Below are 20,558 nucleotides of genomic sequence, written 5' to 3' on the forward strand. Positions count from 1 at the left end.
ATTTCTTTTTTTTACAACGATCTCTCATTCTTATCAATAATTACCACCTCATCTATCCATTATTTATCACCTTATAATTATTCTATCTCTATCTATTAACTCCATCATATTTTATCTACAATTAACTTTAATTCCCAACTAATAGGGCAGACAGATGGAGAAGCATCTTTCTCACCACTTACGATTTCCCTGCCAGAAACAGATAATTTTTTTTAATCATAAACTCTCATTCTCATCAATAATTACCAGCTCATCTATCCATTATTTATCGCCTCATAATATTCAATCTCTATCCACTGACTCCATAATATTTTACCTTTATCTGCAGTTAAATTTAATTTCTAACGAATAGGGCCTTCTCGGAAGGCAGATGGAGAAGCTTTTTTCACACCACTTAGGATTTCCCTGCCAGAAACAAAATGCATGGAAAAAGGTTTAGAGATAATTATCAGAAAGCAAGGTTACCAATTAATGTGTGACCACCAGAAATTGCAGCGATGTCCTCTGATCAATCAGGCCCATGTGTCCAAATACATCTCCTGAGGTGATCAGAACCTGCTGAATTTTGATGAAAAATTAACAATTTTCAGAAGGCAGAAGAAGGAAGCTTGAGATGACACTCATAGCGCACCCACAAGTGGCAAGTTTCGGAAATAAACAATATACTTGAGAAGCAATGTAGAAGTTCTACGGTCATACTGTCTTTCATGTATGCCTTTTCTGAATGCATTATTGTGTCAATGAAAATGGAAATACTAAGATAATACTAATGCTATTAAAGCCAGCTGGAAAGGAAAGGAAAATCACGTATCTACGGGAAGAAAAGATACGTATCTATGACACGGCTGCAGTTGTAAAGGAGGAAGAAAAGATTTGATGGCTCTGACAGTACTGTGAGATTGGACCAAGAAGATATCGCGTCACTTTGTCAGTATTTGAACCAAAATGATTCGCTTTGGGTCGGAAGATGCGGCCCGGGCGATGTGGTACATGTGTCGTTGAACTAGAAATAAGTAAATGACGGTAGTGCCCTTATCGCTACAATTTTCTATGATTTTCGTTAGATTTTGTTTAGATTTAGTGTTCTGATCTCGTTATTTAATTTTGAATTTGTAAAAAACATGAAATTATTATATTAATTTGCTGCGTCGTTTGTTCGTTAAGGTAAAAACTATTTTATGGTCTGTCAGACTCTAGACCACCCCAGCATGGGTAGAGAAATGCTGAGAACGATCATCCACAACGAGATGAACCTACAAAAAATAATTTCGGCGTCTGTCAGACAGATTCGAGACCACCCCAGCAGGTGAGTAGACACCCGATGAGAACGATCCTCCACAACCTCCAATCGCAAAGAATCTAGGCCGTTAATCACGCTCTGATCTCGAATCTTTACGTCATCATCCAGATTGGGTTGCCTGTCTCCTTAACACTCAAGGATACAGTGGTACGAGCCTATAGAACAGATCCTGTTCAAGTAAGGTCGGGCCAAGAGCAGCCAGCGCCTCATACATAAAGCCCCGTTTACAATACAAAAAACGGATGTGGGACTAAATAACGAGATGATAAAACAGCAACAACCTGATCGTCCTTCAAGGATCTACTCAAAAACACGAAATCAAAGCGAGATGGGATTCACTTCTGCGAGGCGGAGCATCGACGGGCCGCAGTTCTCCTCAGCGACCAGTCCGCCGAGCTTCTTCCTCTCGACCTTCGCCACCGCGGCCTTGTACGATTTCCCCCCATCTCGGAAACAACGACGACGTAGCGCAATCGCCCAAGGAAAAAGATAGGCAAAAAAAAAAAAAACAAAGAGGGAGAAGCTGCGTATCTGCGAACGCACGGCTCCTTGATGGTTTTATAGACGATAGAGGAAGAAGGTTCTGGTAGCGAAATGGTGGCCGTTGGATGAAGAAGACCCGCCATCGCGTTTGTCATTATTCGAACGGTTGCGATTCAATTTGGTCGGCCGGGTTCGAATGACTAGGTTCGGTCGTCCTAAAATTGAAGCGCAAATTAAAAAACTTTCGTTGCCGGGACTCGAACCCGGTTTCGGGTGAGAGCCGAATATCCTAACCAGCTAGACTACAACGGAATTTTGTTCTTATCACTTCCACTAAATCTAATATAGCATAAGTACCCAGCACCAAATAAGCATAAAAACATGAAGCAACTTAACTACGCTAACAGAAAGTGGGATATCAATTATCACAAATATTTCTTAAAGTACTTGAGGCATAGCATGAATAGAGTCCCTGGAAAATAATGTGATGCATATGTCTTTGTAGGAGTCGGTCTTCTAATTTGCTCCCGAGTGAAAAATTGATCCATTTGATTTTTTCTTTCTCTTTAAGTTTGCCGACTTGTTGCAGAGGCGACAAGCTCATGCCTTTGGCTTGCCTTTCCTTCTCACCGTCACCTGTCCTTCTTGCATGCCATCACCGGGATTGTGCTCCAACAATATTCCCATTGTTGTCTATCTCGTCGAGCACCTGCCTTTGCCTTGGCTGTGAGCTCGCTTTGACCGTGAGATGGGTTTTACCTCCGTAGTTTCATTCTCTAGAACATTTGCATGTCTCTGTGACCTACCGGCCATCATTGTTGCCGCATCTCCATGGCAACGTTTAGGGAAGAGGACGCGTCGTCTTCTTCTGCCTCGGTCAATCCTCTGCTCGACAAGGAGCAGCTCCATCAAATCATCGCTAAGACATAGGCATCTGATCATTGTTCTATTCGTCGATATATGTTCCCTTCAATGTTTTCCCCTCCTTGATTTCCTCGTAGATGAGCTATTATATTTAAGAGTTTCTTTGGATTATTAATTCATGTCTTCCTTGAATTATATTGAAGCATGTGAAAAAAGAATTCAGATTAAGAGTTTCTTTGAATTATTAATTCATGTCATCGTTGAATTATACTTAAGCATGTGAAAAAAGAATTCGGATTTAGAGTTTCTTTGAATTATTAATTCATGACTTCGTTGAAGAATTCGGATCAGTTTAGATCGATTGAAGATTGATACTTTATCAATATGAGTTAGTCTAATGTTGAATAACTAACATCTTCCATAATTGATTGAAAGATCAAATGGATGATCAATTGGCTAAATAATGATCTTAAAGGTTGAATTAATCAATGTTTCTTAATCCGTTAAAATTAGATTGCTTGTGAATATAATACATGAATACTAAAGTACATGCCTATCTGAGAATATGAATTATTTAAGTTCTAGAGTGTCGTATTTACGTCTGTAGCGAACTCTGCTTCATAAAAAATCATTTAATTCTTTATATCAAAAATTAAACTGATAAGAACAAATACTATACTTAATCTTAGTTAAAAGACCACTCATAACTTAGGTAAGGGTTTGACAGACCCATGCAATATTATAATGCAAGAGTTACGCTCAAGAATTCCAACAACAAGCTACTATAATGAACTCCTCCTCATAAAAATTAATTTAATATCATATTTGATCTTAGTCAAAAAGTCGAGAAAAGTATATTTTCTAACATTGTCGGCCCAAAGTATTTATGAAAACTTCTCTTTTCGCAGTATTATCAATCCTAAGATCTGAGACTAAAGAAAACTCTAGATTCCTAATTGATTAATGAAAAAAAATCTCAATAATACACAGTAGTTGAATCTCGAATTCTATATCCCAAATTAATTAATGAGAAAAAATCTCAATAATATGTCGCAACTGAGTCTCGAACTCTAGATCACTGATTAATTAATGAGAAAACATCCCAATAATACACGATAACTGAGTCTTGAACTCTAGATTCCTGAATGATGCGTCAGTAGAAATTATCAATAAATTTTGAAATTATTTTCAATGTGAAAAGAAAAAAGAACATTAACACAATTTAATTTTGAATTTCACTAAATTAATTGAAAATTAGTTACTTAAAGACCTAAATTCTTAATAAAATAGTAAGATATGCTAGCGGTAGGGTGTTGTCTCGATGCACGAAGCTCCCGCCATGCGGAGTCCCGGGAAAGGATCTATTGTACACAGCTTTACTCTACTTTTTGTAAGAGGCTGCTCTAGGATTCGAACCCGTGACCTTTTGATCACATGACAACAACTTTACCGTTGCGCCAAACTTATCACAATTATATCATTTAATTTGAGATTAGTCGTACCTCAATTTTGCATGTCCTCTTGTTGAATTTCTCCTCTTTCATTGTTATTATTAGAACCTCATCCTTGCTCATTAGCACGACCTCATCCATATTCATGGTCTCTTCCACGTTAACTTCTATTGTTACTGAATCTTTTATCTTTCTTTATCGGTTGAATAGTTGTCTTTAGAGTTATTGAGTAATCTCTTCATTTATTTTTTTTCTTTTCTTAATGGGCTTGTAATGCACCCAGGAGTTACTCTATCATCATGACTTGTAGATCCTTGATCTTCGATAATAATTATAATACTATTAAATTTTAAATCCAATGATCAAAAAAAATTTCTAAATGATATTTACTTCTTTTAATCTCACACTTCTTGATTTATCTTTTCTTCTCTTTGACATGGGACTTCAAATTTTTTCCATGCTTACTGGGCGGAAATGACACTTAGATTTTCTCAAAACTACCCTCGTCTGAAACTTGAAAAATGAGAAAGAGTGCACATTTGTCTATTTTTCTTAATGTCTTTTTTGAATCAGAGATAACGTTGAATCATCACATGGACAATCATAACTTTTCTCCATAACCTCCAAAATATCATGAGTTCCAAAAAATTATTTTTATCTTTATACTTTAATTATTATAATTACTAGCATTGAAAACTAAAATCTAGAAGGGAATCATATCTTTATTAATCATAGCTCTCTTTATTAATCATAGCTCTGATATCATATTATTGAAAAAAAAAAATACACTATATATGGAAGAGAAGAATAAGGAAAAAAAATATAAACACAAATTTCATTCATTAAAAATGTTAACATAACTATAGACTTACTAGTTAATTACTAACTCCACATTTATTTCTCACTACATCGAGTTTATTTCAAACAAATTGAATCTAGATAAGTTTTTTTTTACCATGAACTCTTATTCTCATCAATAATTACCACCTCATATATCTATTATTTATCACCTCATAATATTCAATCTCTACCCACTGACTCCATAATATTTTAACTTTATCTGCTGTTAAATTTAATTCCCAACTAATAAGGCCTTGTCGGAAGGCAGATGGAGAAGCTTCTTTCTCACCACTTAGGATTTCCCTGCCAGAAACAAAATGCATGGAAAATGGTTTAGACATAATTATCAGAAAGAAAGGTTTCCAATTAATGTGACCACCAGACAGTGCAGCGATGTCCTCTGATCACTGAGGCCCATATGTGTCCAAATGCATCCCTGAGGTGATCAGAACCTGCTGAATTTTGATGAAAAATTAACAATTTTCATCAGGCAGAAGAAGGAAGCTTGAGATGACACTCATAGCGCACCCACAAGTGGCATGTTTTGGAAATAAACAATACTTGAGATACAATGTAGAAGTTCTACAGTCATACTCTCTTTTCATGTATGCCTTTTCTGAATGCATTATTGTGTCAATGAAAAATGGAAATACTACGATAATACAAATGCAATTAAAGCCATCTGAAAAGGAAAGGAAAATCACGTATCTACTGGAAGAAAAGATACGTATCTATAACACGGCTACTGTTGTAAAGGAGCAATAAAAGATTTGATGGCTCTGACATTACTGGAAGATGGGGCCCGCGCGATGAAATGACGGTAGTGCCCTGATCGTTACAATATTTGAAGATTTTCATCAGATTTTATTTTAGATTTAGTATTCTGATCTCGTTATTTAAATTTTAATTTATAAAAAACATAAAATTATTATATTAATTTGCTGCGTCGCTTCTTCGTTAAGGGAAAAACTATTTTATGATCTGTCAGACAGACTCGAGACCAGACCACCCCCAGCAGGAGTAGAGATCTGCTGAGAACGATCATCCACAGCCACCAATCACAGGCGGATGTGGGACTAAACAAGGAGATGAAACTACAAAAACTATTTTATGATCTGTCAGACAGACTCGAGACCAGACCACCCCCATCAGGAGTAGAGATCTGCTGAGAACGATCCTCCACAGCCTCCGATCTTAGAGAATCTAAGCCGTTAATCACACTCTGATCTTGAATCTTTACATCATCATCCAGATAGGGTTGCCTGTCTCCTTAACACTCAAGGATACAGTGGTACGAGCCTATAGAACAGATCCTGTTCAAGTAAGGTCGAGGTGAAAAAAGCCAGCGCCTCATACATAAAGTCTCGTTTACAAAACATACAACGGATGTGGGACTAAAAAACGAGATGATAAAACAGCAACGACCTGAGCGTCCTTCAAGGATCTACCCAAAAACACGAAATCAAAGTGAGATGGGATTCACTTATGCAAGGCGGAGCATCGACGGGCCGCAGTTCTCCTCGGCGACCAGTCCACCGAGCTTCTTCCTCTCGACCTTCGCCACCGCGGCCTTGTACGATTTCCCCCATCTCGGAAACAGCGACGACGAAGCGCAAGCGAGTAAAGGAAAAACGAGAGGCAAAAAAAACAAAAGAGGAAGAGCTGCGTTTCTGCGAACGTACGTCTGCTTGAATGTTTTATAGACGATAGAGGAAGAAGGTTCTGGTAGCGAAATGGTGGCCGTTGGATGAAGAAGACCCGCCATTCCTTTTGTCATTATTTGAACGGTTGCGATTCAATTTGGTCGGCCTGGTTCGAATGACTAGATTCGGTCGTCCTAAAATTGAAGGGCAAATAAAAAAACTTTCGTTGCCGGGACTCGAACCCGGGTCTTTCGGGTGAGAGCCGAATATCCTAACCAACTAGACTACAACGGAATCTGTTTTTGATTCTTCCATTAAATCTAATATAACATAAGTACCCAGCACCAAATAAGCATAAAAACATGAAGCAACTTAACTACGCTAACAGAAAGTAGGATGCCAATGATCACAAATATTTCTTAAAGTACTTGAGGCAGAGCATGAATAGAATCCCTGGAAAACAATGTGATGTGGATATTTTCTTAAGAGTCGATTGGTCTTCTAATAAGCTCCCGAGCACAAAATTAATCCGTTTGATCTTTTCTTTCTTTTTCAATTTGCTAACTTGCTACAAATAAAGGCGTAGCCATATTGTGAGGAGGGGGTGCGAACGCCCCCTCTGAAATTTAGAAAAACACTAATAGTATATATTTGAAAAGTCCCCAATACTATTTTGATTGATTGATTCACCACCGTTCGTCGTCGAAAAATTAAAATTGATCACATATTTAAAAACCCTTGACCTAAGCTATACATTGGTACCTCTTTTACGAGAAAATACCGTGTCTTGGAATGTTAAATGTTGAATTTTAAAAATAAAATATATAATAATAAATTGATAAATTAAATGTAGACCATGAAATGATGGTGCTAAATTAAAATTGAATTGGATTGGATTCGAACTAAATCCAATTGGTAGGCACGAAGATAATAATTACGTTGGTTTAAACTGAGATTAATTTGGAGTAGATTTGATCAAGTTATGATCGAATCAAATTTAAAATTTTTGATCATTTTAAAATGAATTATTATATTTTTAAAAAAAATTTCTCTATCTTCTTTTCTTCCTATACACACTACAGCACTGCTGTGTCATACCCTTTCGTCGATTTAGGAATGCTAAATATTATAAGGAAGCAATATCATAATTGATTTTTTAATTTTAAGTCATCGATAAGCACTTGAGATTGACAGATTGTTGTTTCAACTAGAACTTAGTACTAATGTTAAAGATTTTAAATTTAAGTTCATTCTTGTCTCCATAAATTCAAAATTTAGATTATGAAAATTGACCTATACTAAACTTTGAAATTTTTAAAAATCGCCCCTCCTAGTTTAAAATCTTGGCTACGTGAAAGGCGGCAAGCTCATGCCTTTGGCTTGCCTTTCCTTCTCACCGTCACCTGTACCCACCTATCCCTCTTGCATGCCATCGCCGGGATTGTACTCCAACAGCATCCCCATTGTTGTCTACCTCGTCGGGCATCTGCCTTTGTCTTGGCTGTGAGGTCGATTGGACCGTGAGTTGGGTTTTACCTCCGTAGTTTCATTCTCTAGAGCATCCAACATCGTTACCGCATCTCCATGGCACCGTTGAGGGAAGAGGAAACGTCTTGTTCTTCTGCCTCGGTCGATCCTCTAGTCGACAAGGAGCAGCTCCATCAAATCATCGCTAAGACATAGGCATCCGATTATTGTTCCATTTGTCGATATATGCTCCCTTCAATGTTTTTCCCCTCCTTGATTTCCGTCGTAGATGAGCTATTATATTTAAGAGTTTCTTTGGATTATTAATTCATGTCTTGCTTGAATTATATTGAAGCATGTGAAAAAAGAATTCGGATCAGTTTAGATTGAATGATGACTGATACTTTATCGATAAGAGTTAGACTAATGTTGATTAGCTAACATCTTCCATAATTGATTGAAAGATCAAATGGGTGATCAATTGGCTAAGTAATGATCTTAAAGGTTGAATTAATCAATGTTTCTTAATCGGTAAGAATTAGGTTTCAGAATTTGGCTAAATCTAATTTAATCAAATGAGCTGAATTAATCAGAGCTAATCAATGATTAGGTTAATCTAATCAGGGTTCCCTAATTGGATTAGGATTTAGGTTAGTTATTTGATTTATGTTAGAGAATTGTCGTGTTGTATGCTGTAGGATTTTAAGCTCATGGTAAACATTACATATGGATATTTCACTTAATCTACATTTGAGACGGATACTTTTTACTTTGTTTCTTTAGTGCTTTGTCCTTAGTACATGAGCTATGATTAGATAGTCAACTATATTTACCTTGACATTATTCATGTTACTTCTTGAGTTTGATATATATTTTGCTTAATCTTTGAGATGATTGACTTGATATCTATAGAGTCTCTTGTTATCCATGATATTAGTTGACATTGGTTATTTTGTTTATTAACATTGGTTACTATATATACATATATATTGTTAGACATGCTTGTGTTATTGTGGTATAGTTGATTATTAGATCTATAGATATGATTATTCACATCTTGCTCATGATAGCATTGCATGTATGTCGGTGACAATGTCTCCCTTGTGGTTGAGAGAGTCGTCAGTCAATTTTGCATACTCAGCTACTTAGTGTAGTGGTGTCTGGAGTGCATGCAGCATGTCCTGTCATGCCCACTCAACTACTAAGGGGTAGTGATAGCTAGAATTGCGAGCAGGTAGAGACCCCATTGCTATGTAGTTAGATAACTACTTTACAAACTATCCACTCGACCATTTGAGAGTAGTGGTAGCTGAAATGTCGTGTTGGAGCAATCCCAATGGTCCGTGGGACCATGTGTTTTGGTGTTTGAGCAAAGAGTTTAAGTTAGGTTCACCCTTGTATTTGATATGTGTACTTGAGTTGTGTAGGACCGCAGGATACACATGAGACTCAGGTTGACGGCTTCGGGTTCGGTGAAGGATAACATTGGAGACGAGCCGCGGACTTGTATGTATCCGAGGGACCGTGGACAAGGCAGCGAGGACAAGGGCCGAGGGAAACGACTTCGAGGCATATGCGAAAGATGACATTGGGGACGAGCCACGGGCTTGTATGCATCCGAGGGACGAGAGCTAAAGAAAGTAGACTTGAAGGCAAGGGGTCAAGGCTGCGAAGGAAGCATCAAAAGAGTCGTAAGAGTGAGGGTCCAAATGCTGTGAGAGAATGTACTCGGCACCAGTCAACTGCATGTTTCATCAGTCGACTGGGAGCGAACAGAATGCTTCTGTTCGCTTAGCTAATGTGGAGTAGTCGACTACATGTTTTAGCAATCAACTGGTACCGAGCCGTTGAGATGTAACGATCGAATTTCCACAGAGGGCAGTCGACTGCATGTTTTGGCAGTCGACTAGTAGGCGGGGTTTTCTAACCTGCGGCCTATATAACCAAACCTTGGAAGCTTAGTTGAGGTTGACGAAATAGAGGTAGTTAATCTCTATTAGTAGTCTACCTGTGCCCTAGCGTCAAAGGAGTTCTTGTGAGGGTTGTGGTGAGATTTCTTCACCCACAAGGAGTTACGTGAGCTAGACGGAGTTTGTCGAGGAGTAATCCACCGAAGGATCGGGATCGTCCACCTTGCGGACAGCCATGGAGTAGGAGCCATAATCTCCGAACCACGTTAAACGGACGTGTATTGGTTTGCATTTTAATTTCTTGTCTTAGTTTTAGTTTAGTTTGTTTGTTTTGTTTGTATTTTCCCTGTGCAAGCTAACATTGGTAGGAAGCACAAGATTTGGGGGTACCGTCTATCCAACCCCCTTTCATGCCGGCCACTGATCTCCCTACATGTCGTACAATTGTCATTATCCCAGTCTCTCAGCCACACAAGGATCGTGGTAACTTGAGGGGTGGGCGGAAGTGACCATGCTCGTGCATGTGCATATGATATGTGTTTGAGTATGTTGTTGATTTATTATATCCATATGTCTGTGATATATTTATATATGATTGAGATATGTTTATTGCGTGTGCTCGACATTAGATTGTTTATTAATAGTTGTATATGTCATATATGGTGCTCTTGTATATACAAGCAATACTGTTGTAGATCCATTCTTGCACTTACTTTTATTACTTAGTATGTAGGTTTAAGAATGGACATTTATTATAGTACCATTGTTATTTTTATTATTTCCCATGAGATTGTAAATCTTTAATTCTCTAGATATATATTTTGTTCATGCATTGTCTATTTTATATTACCCGTTGAGTCATTTGGAGTCACCACCCCAGTTATGTTTTTCTTTCTTAGGTAGTAGACAGAAGTAATGTGAAGTCACTGGAAAATCTTATCTGTCATTCCCATATCTCATCGAGAGCTTTCCACCTTTGATTTTCATTTTAATTCTACTTTAGACTTTTGGACTTGTTTCTATAATAATTCACTTGTAAGTGAAATTTTAATTCTGGTTGGGTATTTGTTTCCGATATTCGTACTTGTTGTATTTAAGTCGTGTTGGCACGTAGATTGTTTTGATTTTACTATACGCGGTTGATGATTATCATGCATGATTTGTGTTTGCACAACCATGTAGATTGTGTATTATTAATTTGCATGGTTTGCGTTTAAACAAACTGTATGGGTTGTGAATTGTTATCTTGCGTGGATTTAGAAAAATCATCTCTAGATAAAAAAAATAATTAATTTTAGTAAGTGAATTTACATTTATCAGACCACAAACATCTATGTGATTAAATTCAAGCGGCTTTTGGGTTTTTGAACTTGACTTATTTGGAAATTCATTTCTAAACTGATTCCCTAGTAGACTTGCTTCACATAATTAGTTAGGATATTTGATACAAAATAATCCTCTCACCATTTCCTCTTTTGAAAGCAATTCTAACCCTCCGAAATTGGGATGCCCAAATCGAAAATGTCATAACCAAGTGATGTTTTTATAACAAGTTTTGAGACAATTGAAAATATTATTTTAAATATTAAGCAAGAACATTCTATTACTTAACATAGGTACACCAACAATTAAGCAACTACTATCATCTTTTAAGATCATATTATCTTTTAGATGAATGTCATGTCCTCTTTCCAAGAGTTGTCATAAGTTTAAAATGTTGCTCTTCATATTTGGCACAAAGAAAATATCTGAAATAAATTCATATTTTTTATTCTTTAAATGGATAAAAATGTTACCTTTGCCTTTCACGTATATTTTTTATTCATCTTCGAATGATACATTACCACCAACTGATCCACTAAACTCTATGAACATACTTCTTTTTCCACACATATGATTACTTACATCAATGTCGAGAGACCACATTGTATCTTCCCCTTTTTCTTTATCTTTACTAGCAATCGTGGGCACACGTTGCTTGTGAATATAATACATGAATACTAAAGTACCTGTCTCTCTGAGAATTTGAATTATTTAGGTTCTCAAGTGTTATATTTACATCTGTAAGGAACTCTACTTCATAAAAAATCAATTAATTTTTCATATCATATATTAAACTGGTAAGAACAAATACTATACTTAATCTTAGTTAAAAAGTCGCCCATAAATTAAGTAAGGGTGTTACAGACCCACACAATATTATAATGCAAGAGTTACGCTCGAGAATCCCAGTAACAAGCTACTATAACGAACTCCCCCTCATAAAAAATTAATTTAATACCATACTTGATCTTAGTCAAAAAGCCGAGAAAAATATATTTTCTAACATTGTCAGCTTAAGGTATTTATAGAAGTTTCTCTGTTCGCAGTATTATCAATTCTAAGTTATGAGACTAAAGAAAACTCTAGATTCCTAATTGATTGATGAAAAAAATTCTCAATAATACGCAACAATTGAATCGCGAATTCTATATCCCAAATTGATTAATGAGAAAAATTCTCAATAATATGTCACAACTGAGTCTCGAACTCTATATCACTAATTGATTAATGAAAAAAAATCTGAATAATACACGATAATTGAGTCTTGAATTCTAAATTTCTGAATGATGCGTATATGGAAATTACTAATAATTTTAGAAATTATTTTTAATGTGAAAAAAAAAAGAACATTAACATAATTTAATTTTGAGTTTCACTAAATTAGCTGAAAATTAGTTAATTAAAGATCTAAATTCTTAATAAAATAGTAAAATATGCTAGCGGTAGAGTATTGTCTTTTTTCTTCTTCTATATAATATGGTCTTTCATATACTTTATTCTTATGTAATCTACATTTTTTAGTATAATGCCCAAATTTATCACAATTTAATAAAAAAAAATAGCTCGGTACATGAAGGTCACGTCATGCGGGGTCCCAGGGAAAGATCCATTGTACGCAGTCTTACCCTGCTTTTTGCAAGAGACTATTTCCAGGATTCGAACCCGGTCACATAACAACTTTACCATTACGTCAATCTTAACAAAATTATAACATTTAATTTGAGATTTGTCGTACCTCAATTTTACATATCCTTTTATTAAATTTCTCCTCTTTCATTGTTGTTATTAGAACTCCATCCTTGCTCATTTGCATCACCTCATCCATATTCACAGTCTCTTCTACTTCTATTGTTACTAAATATTTATCTTTAGCAGTTGAAGAATTGTCTTTAGAAGTTATTGAGTAATCTCTCCATTTAATTTTAATTAATTTTTTTCTTTTCTTCGTAGACTTGTAATACATCCAGGAGTTACTCTATCATCATGACTTATAGATCCTTAATCTCTTCGATAATGATTGTAATACTATCAAATTTTAAATTTAATAATCAAAATTTTTTTTCAATGATATTTACTTCTTTTAGCCTCTCGCTTCTTGATTTGTCTTTTCTTTTTTTTTTGATATGAGACTTAAAACTTCTCCCATACGTATTTGATGGAAAAAACATTTGAGATTTTATTAAAACTATCCTAAGTCAAAATTTTGAAAAATAAGAAAAAGTGCATTTGTCATTTTTTCTTAAATTCTCGTACTATCTTTCTTAAATATGTCGTCAGAGATAGTTGAGTCATCACTTGGATCATCATAATCTTTATCCATAACCTCCAAAATATCATGAGTTCTAAAAATTTATTTTCATTTTGATACATTAATTATTATAATTACTCACATTGAATACGAAATTTAGAAGGGAATCATATCTCTATTAGTCATAACTCTGATAATATTTTAATGGAAGAAAAAAAATACACCCTATATGAAAAAGGAGAATAAGAAAAAAAAACATAAACCCAAGTTTCATTCATTGAAAATGTTAACATATATATATATATATATATATATATATATATATATAGACTTATAAGATAATTACTAACTCCACATTTATTTCCCACTACATCGAGTTTTTCTCAAACAAATTGAATCTAGATAATTTCTTTTTTTTACCATTAACTCTCTTTCTTATTAATAATTACCACCACATCTATCCATTATTTATCACCTCATGATATTCAATCTCTATCTCTATCCACTGACTCCATTATATTTTAACTTTATCTGCTGTTAAATTTAATCCCCAACTAATAGGGCCTTGTCGGAAGGCAGATGGAGAAGTTTTTTTCTCACCACTTAGGATTTCCCTGCCAGAAACAAAATGAAAGGAAAAAGGTTTAGAGATAATTATCAGAAAGCAAGGTTACCAATTAACATGTGACCACCAGACAGTGCAGCGATGTCCTCTGATCACTGAGGTCCATGTGTCCAAATACATCCCTGAGGTGATCAGAACCTGCTGAATTTTGATGAACAATTAACAATTTTCAGAAGGCAGAAGAAGGAAGCTTGAGATGACACTCAAAGCACACCCACAAGTGGCAAGTTTGGGAAATAAACAATACTTGAGACGCAATGTAGAAGTTCTACAATCATACTGTCATTCATGTATGCATTTTCTGAATGCATTATTGTGTCAATGAAAAATGAAAATACTATGATAATACTAATGCTATTAAAGCCAGCTGAAAAGGAAAGGAAAATCACGTGTCTACTGAAAAAAAGATACGTATCTACGACACGGCTGCTGTTGTAAAGGCGCAAGAAAAGATTTGATGGCTCTGACATTACTGGAAGATTGGGCGAAAAAGATGTCGCGTCACTTTGTCACTATTTGAACCATAATGATTCACTTACGGTCGGACGATGGGGCCCGCGCGATGTGGTACATGTATCGTTGAACTAGAAATAAGTAAATGACGGTAGTGCCCTGATCGCTACAATTTTTGATGATTTTCATCAGGTTTTATTTAGATTTAGTGTTCTGATCTCGTTAATTTGCTGCGTCGCTTCTTCGTTAAGGTAAAAACTATTTTATGGTCTGTCGGAAAGACTCGAGACCACCCCAGCAGGAGTAGAGATCTGCAGAGAACGATCAATCACGGACGGATGTGGGACTAAACAACGAGATGAACCTACAAAAAACATGTTTCGTGTCTGTCAGACAGATTCGAGACCACCACAGCAGGTGAGTAGACACCCGCTAGGAACGATCCTCCACAGCCTCCGATCCCATAGAATCTGAGCCGTTAATCACGCTCTGATCTCGAACCTTCCCGTCATCATCCAGATTGGGTTGCCAGTCTCCTTAACACTCAAGGACACAGTGGTACGAGCCTATAGAACAGATCCTGTTCAAGTAAGGTCGTAACAAGGGAAGCTAGCGCCTCATACATAAATGACTAGTTTACAGAACAAACAACAGATGTGGGACTAAATAACGAGATGATAAAAAACAGCACCGGCCGCACCGTCCTTTCAAGGATCTACCCAAAAACACGAAATAAAAGGGAGATGGGATTCACTTATGCGAGTCGGAGTATCGACGGGCCGCAGTTCTCCTCGGCGACCAGTCCACCGAGCTTCTTCCTCTCGACCTTCGCCACCGGGGCCTTGTACGTTTTCCCCCCATCTCGGAAACAGCGACGACGAAGCGCAAGCGCCTAAGGAAAAAGAGAGGCAAAAAAAAAACAAAGAGGAAGAAGCTGCGTATCTGCGAACGCACGCTGCTTTATGGTTTTATAGACGATAGAGGAAGAAGGTTCTGGTAGCGAAATGGTGGCCGTTGGATGATGAAGACCCGCCATCGCGTTTGTCATCATTCGAACGGTTGCGATTCAATTTGGTCGGCCGGGTTCGAATGACTCGGTTCAGTCGTCCTAAAATTGAAGCGCAAATTAAAAAATTCCGTTGCCGGGACTCGAACCCGGGTCTTTCGGGTGAGAGCCGAATATCCTAACCAACTAGACTACAACGGATTGTGTTCTTCTTTCTTCCACTAAAACTAATATAACATAACTAACCAGCACCAAATAAGCATAAAAACATGAAGCAACTTAACTGCGCTAACAGAAAGTAGGATGCCAATGATCACAAATATTTCTTAAAGTACTTGAGGCAGAGCATAAATAGAATCCCTGGAAAACAATATGATGCGGATGTCCTCATAGGAATCAATCGGTCTTCTAATCCGTTCCCGAGCGAAAAATTGATCCGCTCAATCTTCTATTTCTCTTTCAGTTTGCCGACTTGCTGTAGAGACGGTAGACTCATGCCTTTGGCTTACCTTTCCTTCTCACCGTCACCTGTCCCTCTTGCATGTCATCGCCGGGATTGTGCTCCAACAGCATCCCCATTGTTGTCTACCTCGTTGGGCACCTGCCTTTGCCTTGGCTATGAGCTCGGGTTGACCATGAGTTAGGTTTTACTTCCGTAGTTTCATTCTCTAGAGCATTTGCGTGTCTCTATGACCAACTGGCCACCATTGTTGCCACATCTCTATCGCACCGTTGAGGGAAGAGGACGCGTCGTCTTCTTCTGTCTCGGTCGATCCTTTGGTCGACAAGGAGCAGCTCCATCAAATCATCGCTAAGACATAGGCATTCGATCATTGTTCCATTCGTCGATATATGTTCCCTTCAATGTTTTTCCCCTCCTTGATTTCCGTCGTAGATGAGCTATTATATTTAAGAGTTTCTTTGGATTATTAATTCATGTCTTGCTTGAATTATATTGAAGCATGTGAAAAAAGAATTCGGATCAGTTTAGATTGATTGATGACTGATACTTTATTGATAAGAATTAGTCTAATGTTGATTAGCTAACATCTTCCATAATTGATTGAAAGATCAAATGGGTGATCAATTGGCTAAGTAATGATCTTAAAGGTTGAATTAAGCAATGTTTCTTAATCGGTTAGAATTAGGTTTCAGAATTTGGCTAAACCTAATGATCCGGCAGTTAGAACAGGGGACCCCCATTTTAATGGGTCAACGCCACGTGGAAGTCAAAGGGCCAGGTGGTCGACCGGAGAAGGGCGGACCGGTCGGCCGACCGGGGAAGGATGGGCCGACCGATGAATAACCGATGGCAAAAGGCGCCCCGACAGGAGTTGGGGTTCCGGCGCTCGATTGAACAGTAACGAAGGGCCGAGCGGAAGTCATGCTCGGCCAAAGACATAAGGTAACATACTGCTAGCAGTCCCTACATAGCACCTTACCGAGGATCTCCCCAGCATACGGACGGTCGGACGTGATGTGGGTGCCGTCCGGCCGGGCGTAAGATGAGTGCCGGCCGGACGGACGCCCCGTCCAGCCGACCGGACGGACGCCCCGGCATGGGGTAGGGAGAGAAGGACAAGGAACATCTTATGACAGCTGTCAAGTCCTATGACTAGGCCATACTCCAAATCTGGCGATGAGGCGTTCTGCTGTCCCATCGAAGACGTGCCTGGACTGTAGCAGTATGGTGTCAGGTAAGCTTTCTGACAAACACATACCGAGGTATGGGCTAAGGACACGTGTTTGCCTCGGTAGGTGTGTGTGAGCTCTTTCACCGCTCTATATAAGGAGCCTTATACTTCGCCGGAGGTACGCATTCTACAATATTTGGAGCCACTTTTTCACTACTCGTTTACCTGACTTGAGCGTCGGAGGGTCGTCGCCGGGAACCCCTTCCCGGCCCGACTTCTGTGCAGGTTCACAGGAGGTTCGTGTGACCAGTCGGAAATCTACGTCATCGACCTGGAGAGCGCCACGTGCCCAGCGTCCGTTGATTCAGCTTTCGGACAGGATCACCTAATTTAATCAAAAGAGCTGGATTAATCAGAGCTAATCGATGATTAGGTTGATCCAATTAGGGTTCCCTAATTGGATTCGGATTTAGGTTAATTATTTGATTTATGTTAGAGAATTGTAATAACTAGTGTTGTATAATGTAGGATTTAAGCTCGTGGTAAACATTACATATGGATATTTCGCTTAATCTACATTTGAGACGGATATTTTTTACTTTGTTTCTTTAGTGCTTTGTCCTTAGTACATAAGCTATGATTAGATAGTCAACTATATTTACCTTGACATTATTCATGTTACTTCTTGAGTTTGATACCTATTTTGCCTGATCTTTGAGATGATTGACTTGATATCTATAGAGTCTCTTGTTGTTATCCATGATATTAGTTGACATTGATTATTTTGTTTATTAACATTGGTTACTATATATATATTGTTAGACATGCTTGTGTTATTGTGGTATAGTTGATTATTAGATCTATAGATATGATTATTCACATCTTGCTCATCATAACATTGCATGTATGTCGGTGACTATGTCTCTATTGTGGTTGAGAGAGTCGTCAGTCATTTCTGGACACTCGACCACTTAAGGTAGTGGTGTCTGGAGTGCATGCAGTATGTCCTGTCGTGCTCACTCAACTACTCAGGGGTAGTGGTAGCTAGAGTTGCGAGCAAGTAGAGACCTCATTGCTATGTAGTTAGATAACTACTTTACAAACTATCCACTCGACTATTTGAGAATAGTGGTAGCTGGAGTGTCGTACAATTATCATTATACTAGCCTCTCAACCACACAGGGATCGTAGTAACTTGAGGGGTGGGCGGGAATGACCATGCTCGTGCATATGCATATGATATGTGTTTGAGTATGTTGTCGATTTATTGTATCCATATGTTTGTGATATGTTTATATATGATTGAGATATGTCTGTTGCGTGTGCTCGACATTGGATTATTTATTAGTATTTGTATATGTCATATATGATGCTCTTGTAGATACAAGCAATACTGTTATAGATCCATTCTTGTAGTTGCTTTTATTACTTGCTTAGTATATAGGTTTAAGAATGGACATTTATTATAGCATCACTGTTATTTTTATTATTTCTCATGAAATTGTATATTTTTAATTCTCTAGATATATATTCTGTTCATGCATTGTTTATCTTATATTACTCGTGAGTCATTTGGACTCACCACCCTAGTTATATTTTTCTTTCTCAAGTAGTAGACAGAGATAAAGCGAAGTCGTTGGAAGATCTTATCTATCATTCCCATATCTCATCGAGAGCTTTCCACGTTTGATTTGCATTTTAATTGTACTTTAGACTTTTGGACTTGTTTCTATAATAATTCACTTGTATGTGAATTTTTAATTCTGGTTGGATATTTGTTTCCGATATTTGTACTTATTGTATTTAAGTCGTGCCGGCACGTAGTCTATTTTGATTGTACTATGCATGATTGCTGTTTATCATGCGTGGTTTATGTTTATACATCCATGTAGACTGTGTATTATTATTTTGCATGGTTTGTGCTGGAACCAACTGTGTGGGTTGTGAATTGTTATCTTGTATGGTTTGTTTTTGTACCAGCCATGTGGGCTTTATCATATTGTATCAAATATTATTACAAGGGGGTAACGTCCATTCTATCGGGCAAGTACATGACCTCCGGGGCGTGACAATACTACACATGTAACATCTTCTAACTATAATTCCTTTGGCAGTTTCTTGCTTTTAAGCATGCTCCTTGCCATGTTAAGGATGATTTTGTTCATTCTTTCCGTCAATCTATTTTGTTGAGGGATGTTGGAACTATCAGAGGTCACTGTTTTCCATTGGCTTCATAGAATTCTTGAAATTCTTTTGAGGTAAATTCTCCTCCTCGATCAGATTGCATGACTTTGATCTCGATACCACTCTCCTTTTTATAGTAGTTTTAAATTTCTTGAATATGCTGAACACCTCTGATTTTTTGCTTCAAGACATATACCTAAGTTTTCTAAGAAAAATCATCTATGAATAAAAAATAATAATTACTCTTACTAAGTGAATTTGGATTTATTAGACCACAAACATCTATGTGTTTAATTTCAAGCGGCTTTTGGGTTTTTGAACTTGACTTATTTGGAAAACCATTTCTAAATTGCTTCCCTAGTAGGCTTGCTTCACATAATTGGTTAGGATATTTGATACAAAATAGTCCTCTCACCATTTCCTCTTTTGAAAGCAATTCTAACCCTCCGAAATTGAGATGCCCAAATCGAAGATGTCATAGCCAAGTGGTGTCTTTATAACAAGTTTTGAGACAATTGGAAACATTATTTTAAATATTAAGTAAGAACATTCTATTTTGAACATAAGCATGTCAATAATTAAACAACTAATATAATCTTTTAAGATGAGTATATTATCTTTTAGATGAATATCATGTCCTCTTTCCAAGAGTTATCATAAGTTCAAAATGTTACTCTTCATATTTGACACAAAGAAAATATCTGAAATAAATTCATATTTTTCATTCTTCAAATGGATGAAAATGTTATCTTTGCCTTTCACGCCCATTTTTGATTCATCTTCGAATGATACATTACCACCAACTGATTCATTAAACTCTATGAACATACTTCTTTTTCCAAATATATGATTACTCACATCATTGTCGAGAGACCATATTGTATCTTCCCCTTTTTCTTTATCTTTACTAGCGATCGTGTACACACGTTGCTTGTGAATATAATACATGAATACCAAAGTACCTGTCTCTCTGAGAATCTGAATTATTTGGGTTCTCGAGTGTCGTATTTATGTCTGTAACAAACTCTGCTTCATAAAAAATCATTTAATTCTTTATATCAGATATTAAACTGATAAGAACAAATACTATATTTAATCTTAGTTAAAAGGTCGCCCATAAATTAGAT

At 37.0% G+C, this 20,558-nt stretch overlaps 1 protein-coding gene, 1 long non-coding RNA gene, 6 other non-coding genes and 1 pseudogene across 11 annotated transcripts; all 9 read right to left on the reverse strand.

Moving 5' to 3' along the window:
- Positions 1 to 1,272: 1,272 nt before the first annotated feature.
- LOC122007655 lies at positions 1,273 to 1,487 on the reverse strand. The gene has a single exon (XR_006119103.1). It is a non-coding gene; the product is annotated as a small nucleolar RNA U3 (small nucleolar RNA).
- Positions 1,488 to 2,025: 538 nt separating this feature from the next.
- TRNAE-CUC lies at positions 2,026 to 2,095 on the reverse strand. Its single transcript has one exon. It is a non-coding gene; the product is annotated as a tRNA-Glu (tRNA).
- Positions 2,096 to 4,906: 2,811 nt separating this feature from the next.
- LOC122007252 lies at positions 4,907 to 6,604 on the reverse strand. Of its 3 annotated transcripts, none has more exons than XM_042563081.1 (3): positions 6,422 to 6,604; positions 5,318 to 5,390; positions 4,907 to 5,241 (listed from the first exon to the last, which is right to left on the reverse strand). In XM_042563081.1, the coding sequence occupies exons 1-3, from the start codon at positions 6,525 to 6,527 to the stop codon at positions 5,079 to 5,081; spliced, it is 342 nt and encodes a 113-aa protein (XP_042419015.1). In that variant the 5' UTR covers positions 6,528 to 6,604; the 3' UTR covers positions 4,907 to 5,078. The 3 variants fall into 3 exon arrangements, 2 of the variants coding, with proteins under 2 accessions (XP_042419015.1, XP_042419014.1); XM_042563080.1 differs by having other exon boundaries at positions 5,318 to 5,393; XR_006118874.1 differs by lacking the exons at positions 4,907 to 5,241; positions 5,318 to 5,390 and adding an exon at positions 5,828 to 6,251.
- LOC122007660 lies at positions 6,051 to 6,269 on the reverse strand. The gene has a single exon (XR_006119108.1). It is a non-coding gene; the product is annotated as a small nucleolar RNA U3 (small nucleolar RNA).
- Positions 6,605 to 6,802: 198 nt separating the features above from the next.
- Positions 6,803 to 6,875, reverse strand: TRNAE-CUC. The gene has a single exon. It is a non-coding gene; the product is annotated as a tRNA-Glu (tRNA).
- A 5,257-nt stretch (positions 6,876 to 12,132) lies between these two features.
- Positions 12,133 to 12,275, reverse strand: LOC122007663 (annotated as a pseudogene).
- A 1,522-nt stretch (positions 12,276 to 13,797) lies between these two features.
- On the reverse strand, positions 13,798 to 15,544 carry LOC122007253. Of its 2 annotated transcripts, none has more exons than XR_006118876.1 (3): positions 15,362 to 15,544; positions 14,222 to 14,292; positions 13,798 to 14,143 (listed from the first exon to the last, which is right to left on the reverse strand). It is a non-coding gene; the product is annotated as an uncharacterized LOC122007253 (long non-coding RNA). The 2 variants fall into 2 exon arrangements; XR_006118875.1 differs by having other exon boundaries at positions 14,222 to 14,295.
- LOC122007656 lies at positions 14,991 to 15,205 on the reverse strand. Its single transcript, XR_006119104.1, has one exon. It is a non-coding gene; the product is annotated as a small nucleolar RNA U3 (small nucleolar RNA).
- Positions 15,545 to 15,741: 197 nt separating the features above from the next.
- Positions 15,742 to 15,814, reverse strand: TRNAE-CUC. The gene has a single exon. It is a non-coding gene; the product is annotated as a tRNA-Glu (tRNA).
- Positions 15,815 to 20,558: the final 4,744 nt, after the last annotated feature.

Source organism: Zingiber officinale, chromosome 7B (assembly GCF_018446385.1).
Source record: "Zingiber officinale cultivar Zhangliang chromosome 7B, Zo_v1.1, whole genome shotgun sequence".
Lineage (NCBI taxonomy): Eukaryota > Viridiplantae > Streptophyta > Magnoliopsida > Zingiberales > Zingiberaceae > Zingiber > Zingiber officinale.

Excerpts from the sequence above, each read along its gene's own strand:
- LOC122007252 (XM_042563080.1), bottom strand. The coding sequence starts at position 6,527 with ATGGGGGAAATCGTACAAGGCCGCGGTGGCGAAGGTCGAGAGGAAGAA. Across the intron at positions 5,394-6,421 it reads CGATGCTCCGCCTTGCATAA|CAGGTTCTGATCACCTCAGG; the intron begins GTGAATCCCATC and ends ATCAAAATTCAG. Across the intron at positions 5,242-5,317 it reads GGACATCGCTGCACTGTCTG|GGAAATCCTAAGTGGTGAGA; the intron begins GTGGTCACATTA and ends TGTTTCTGGCAG.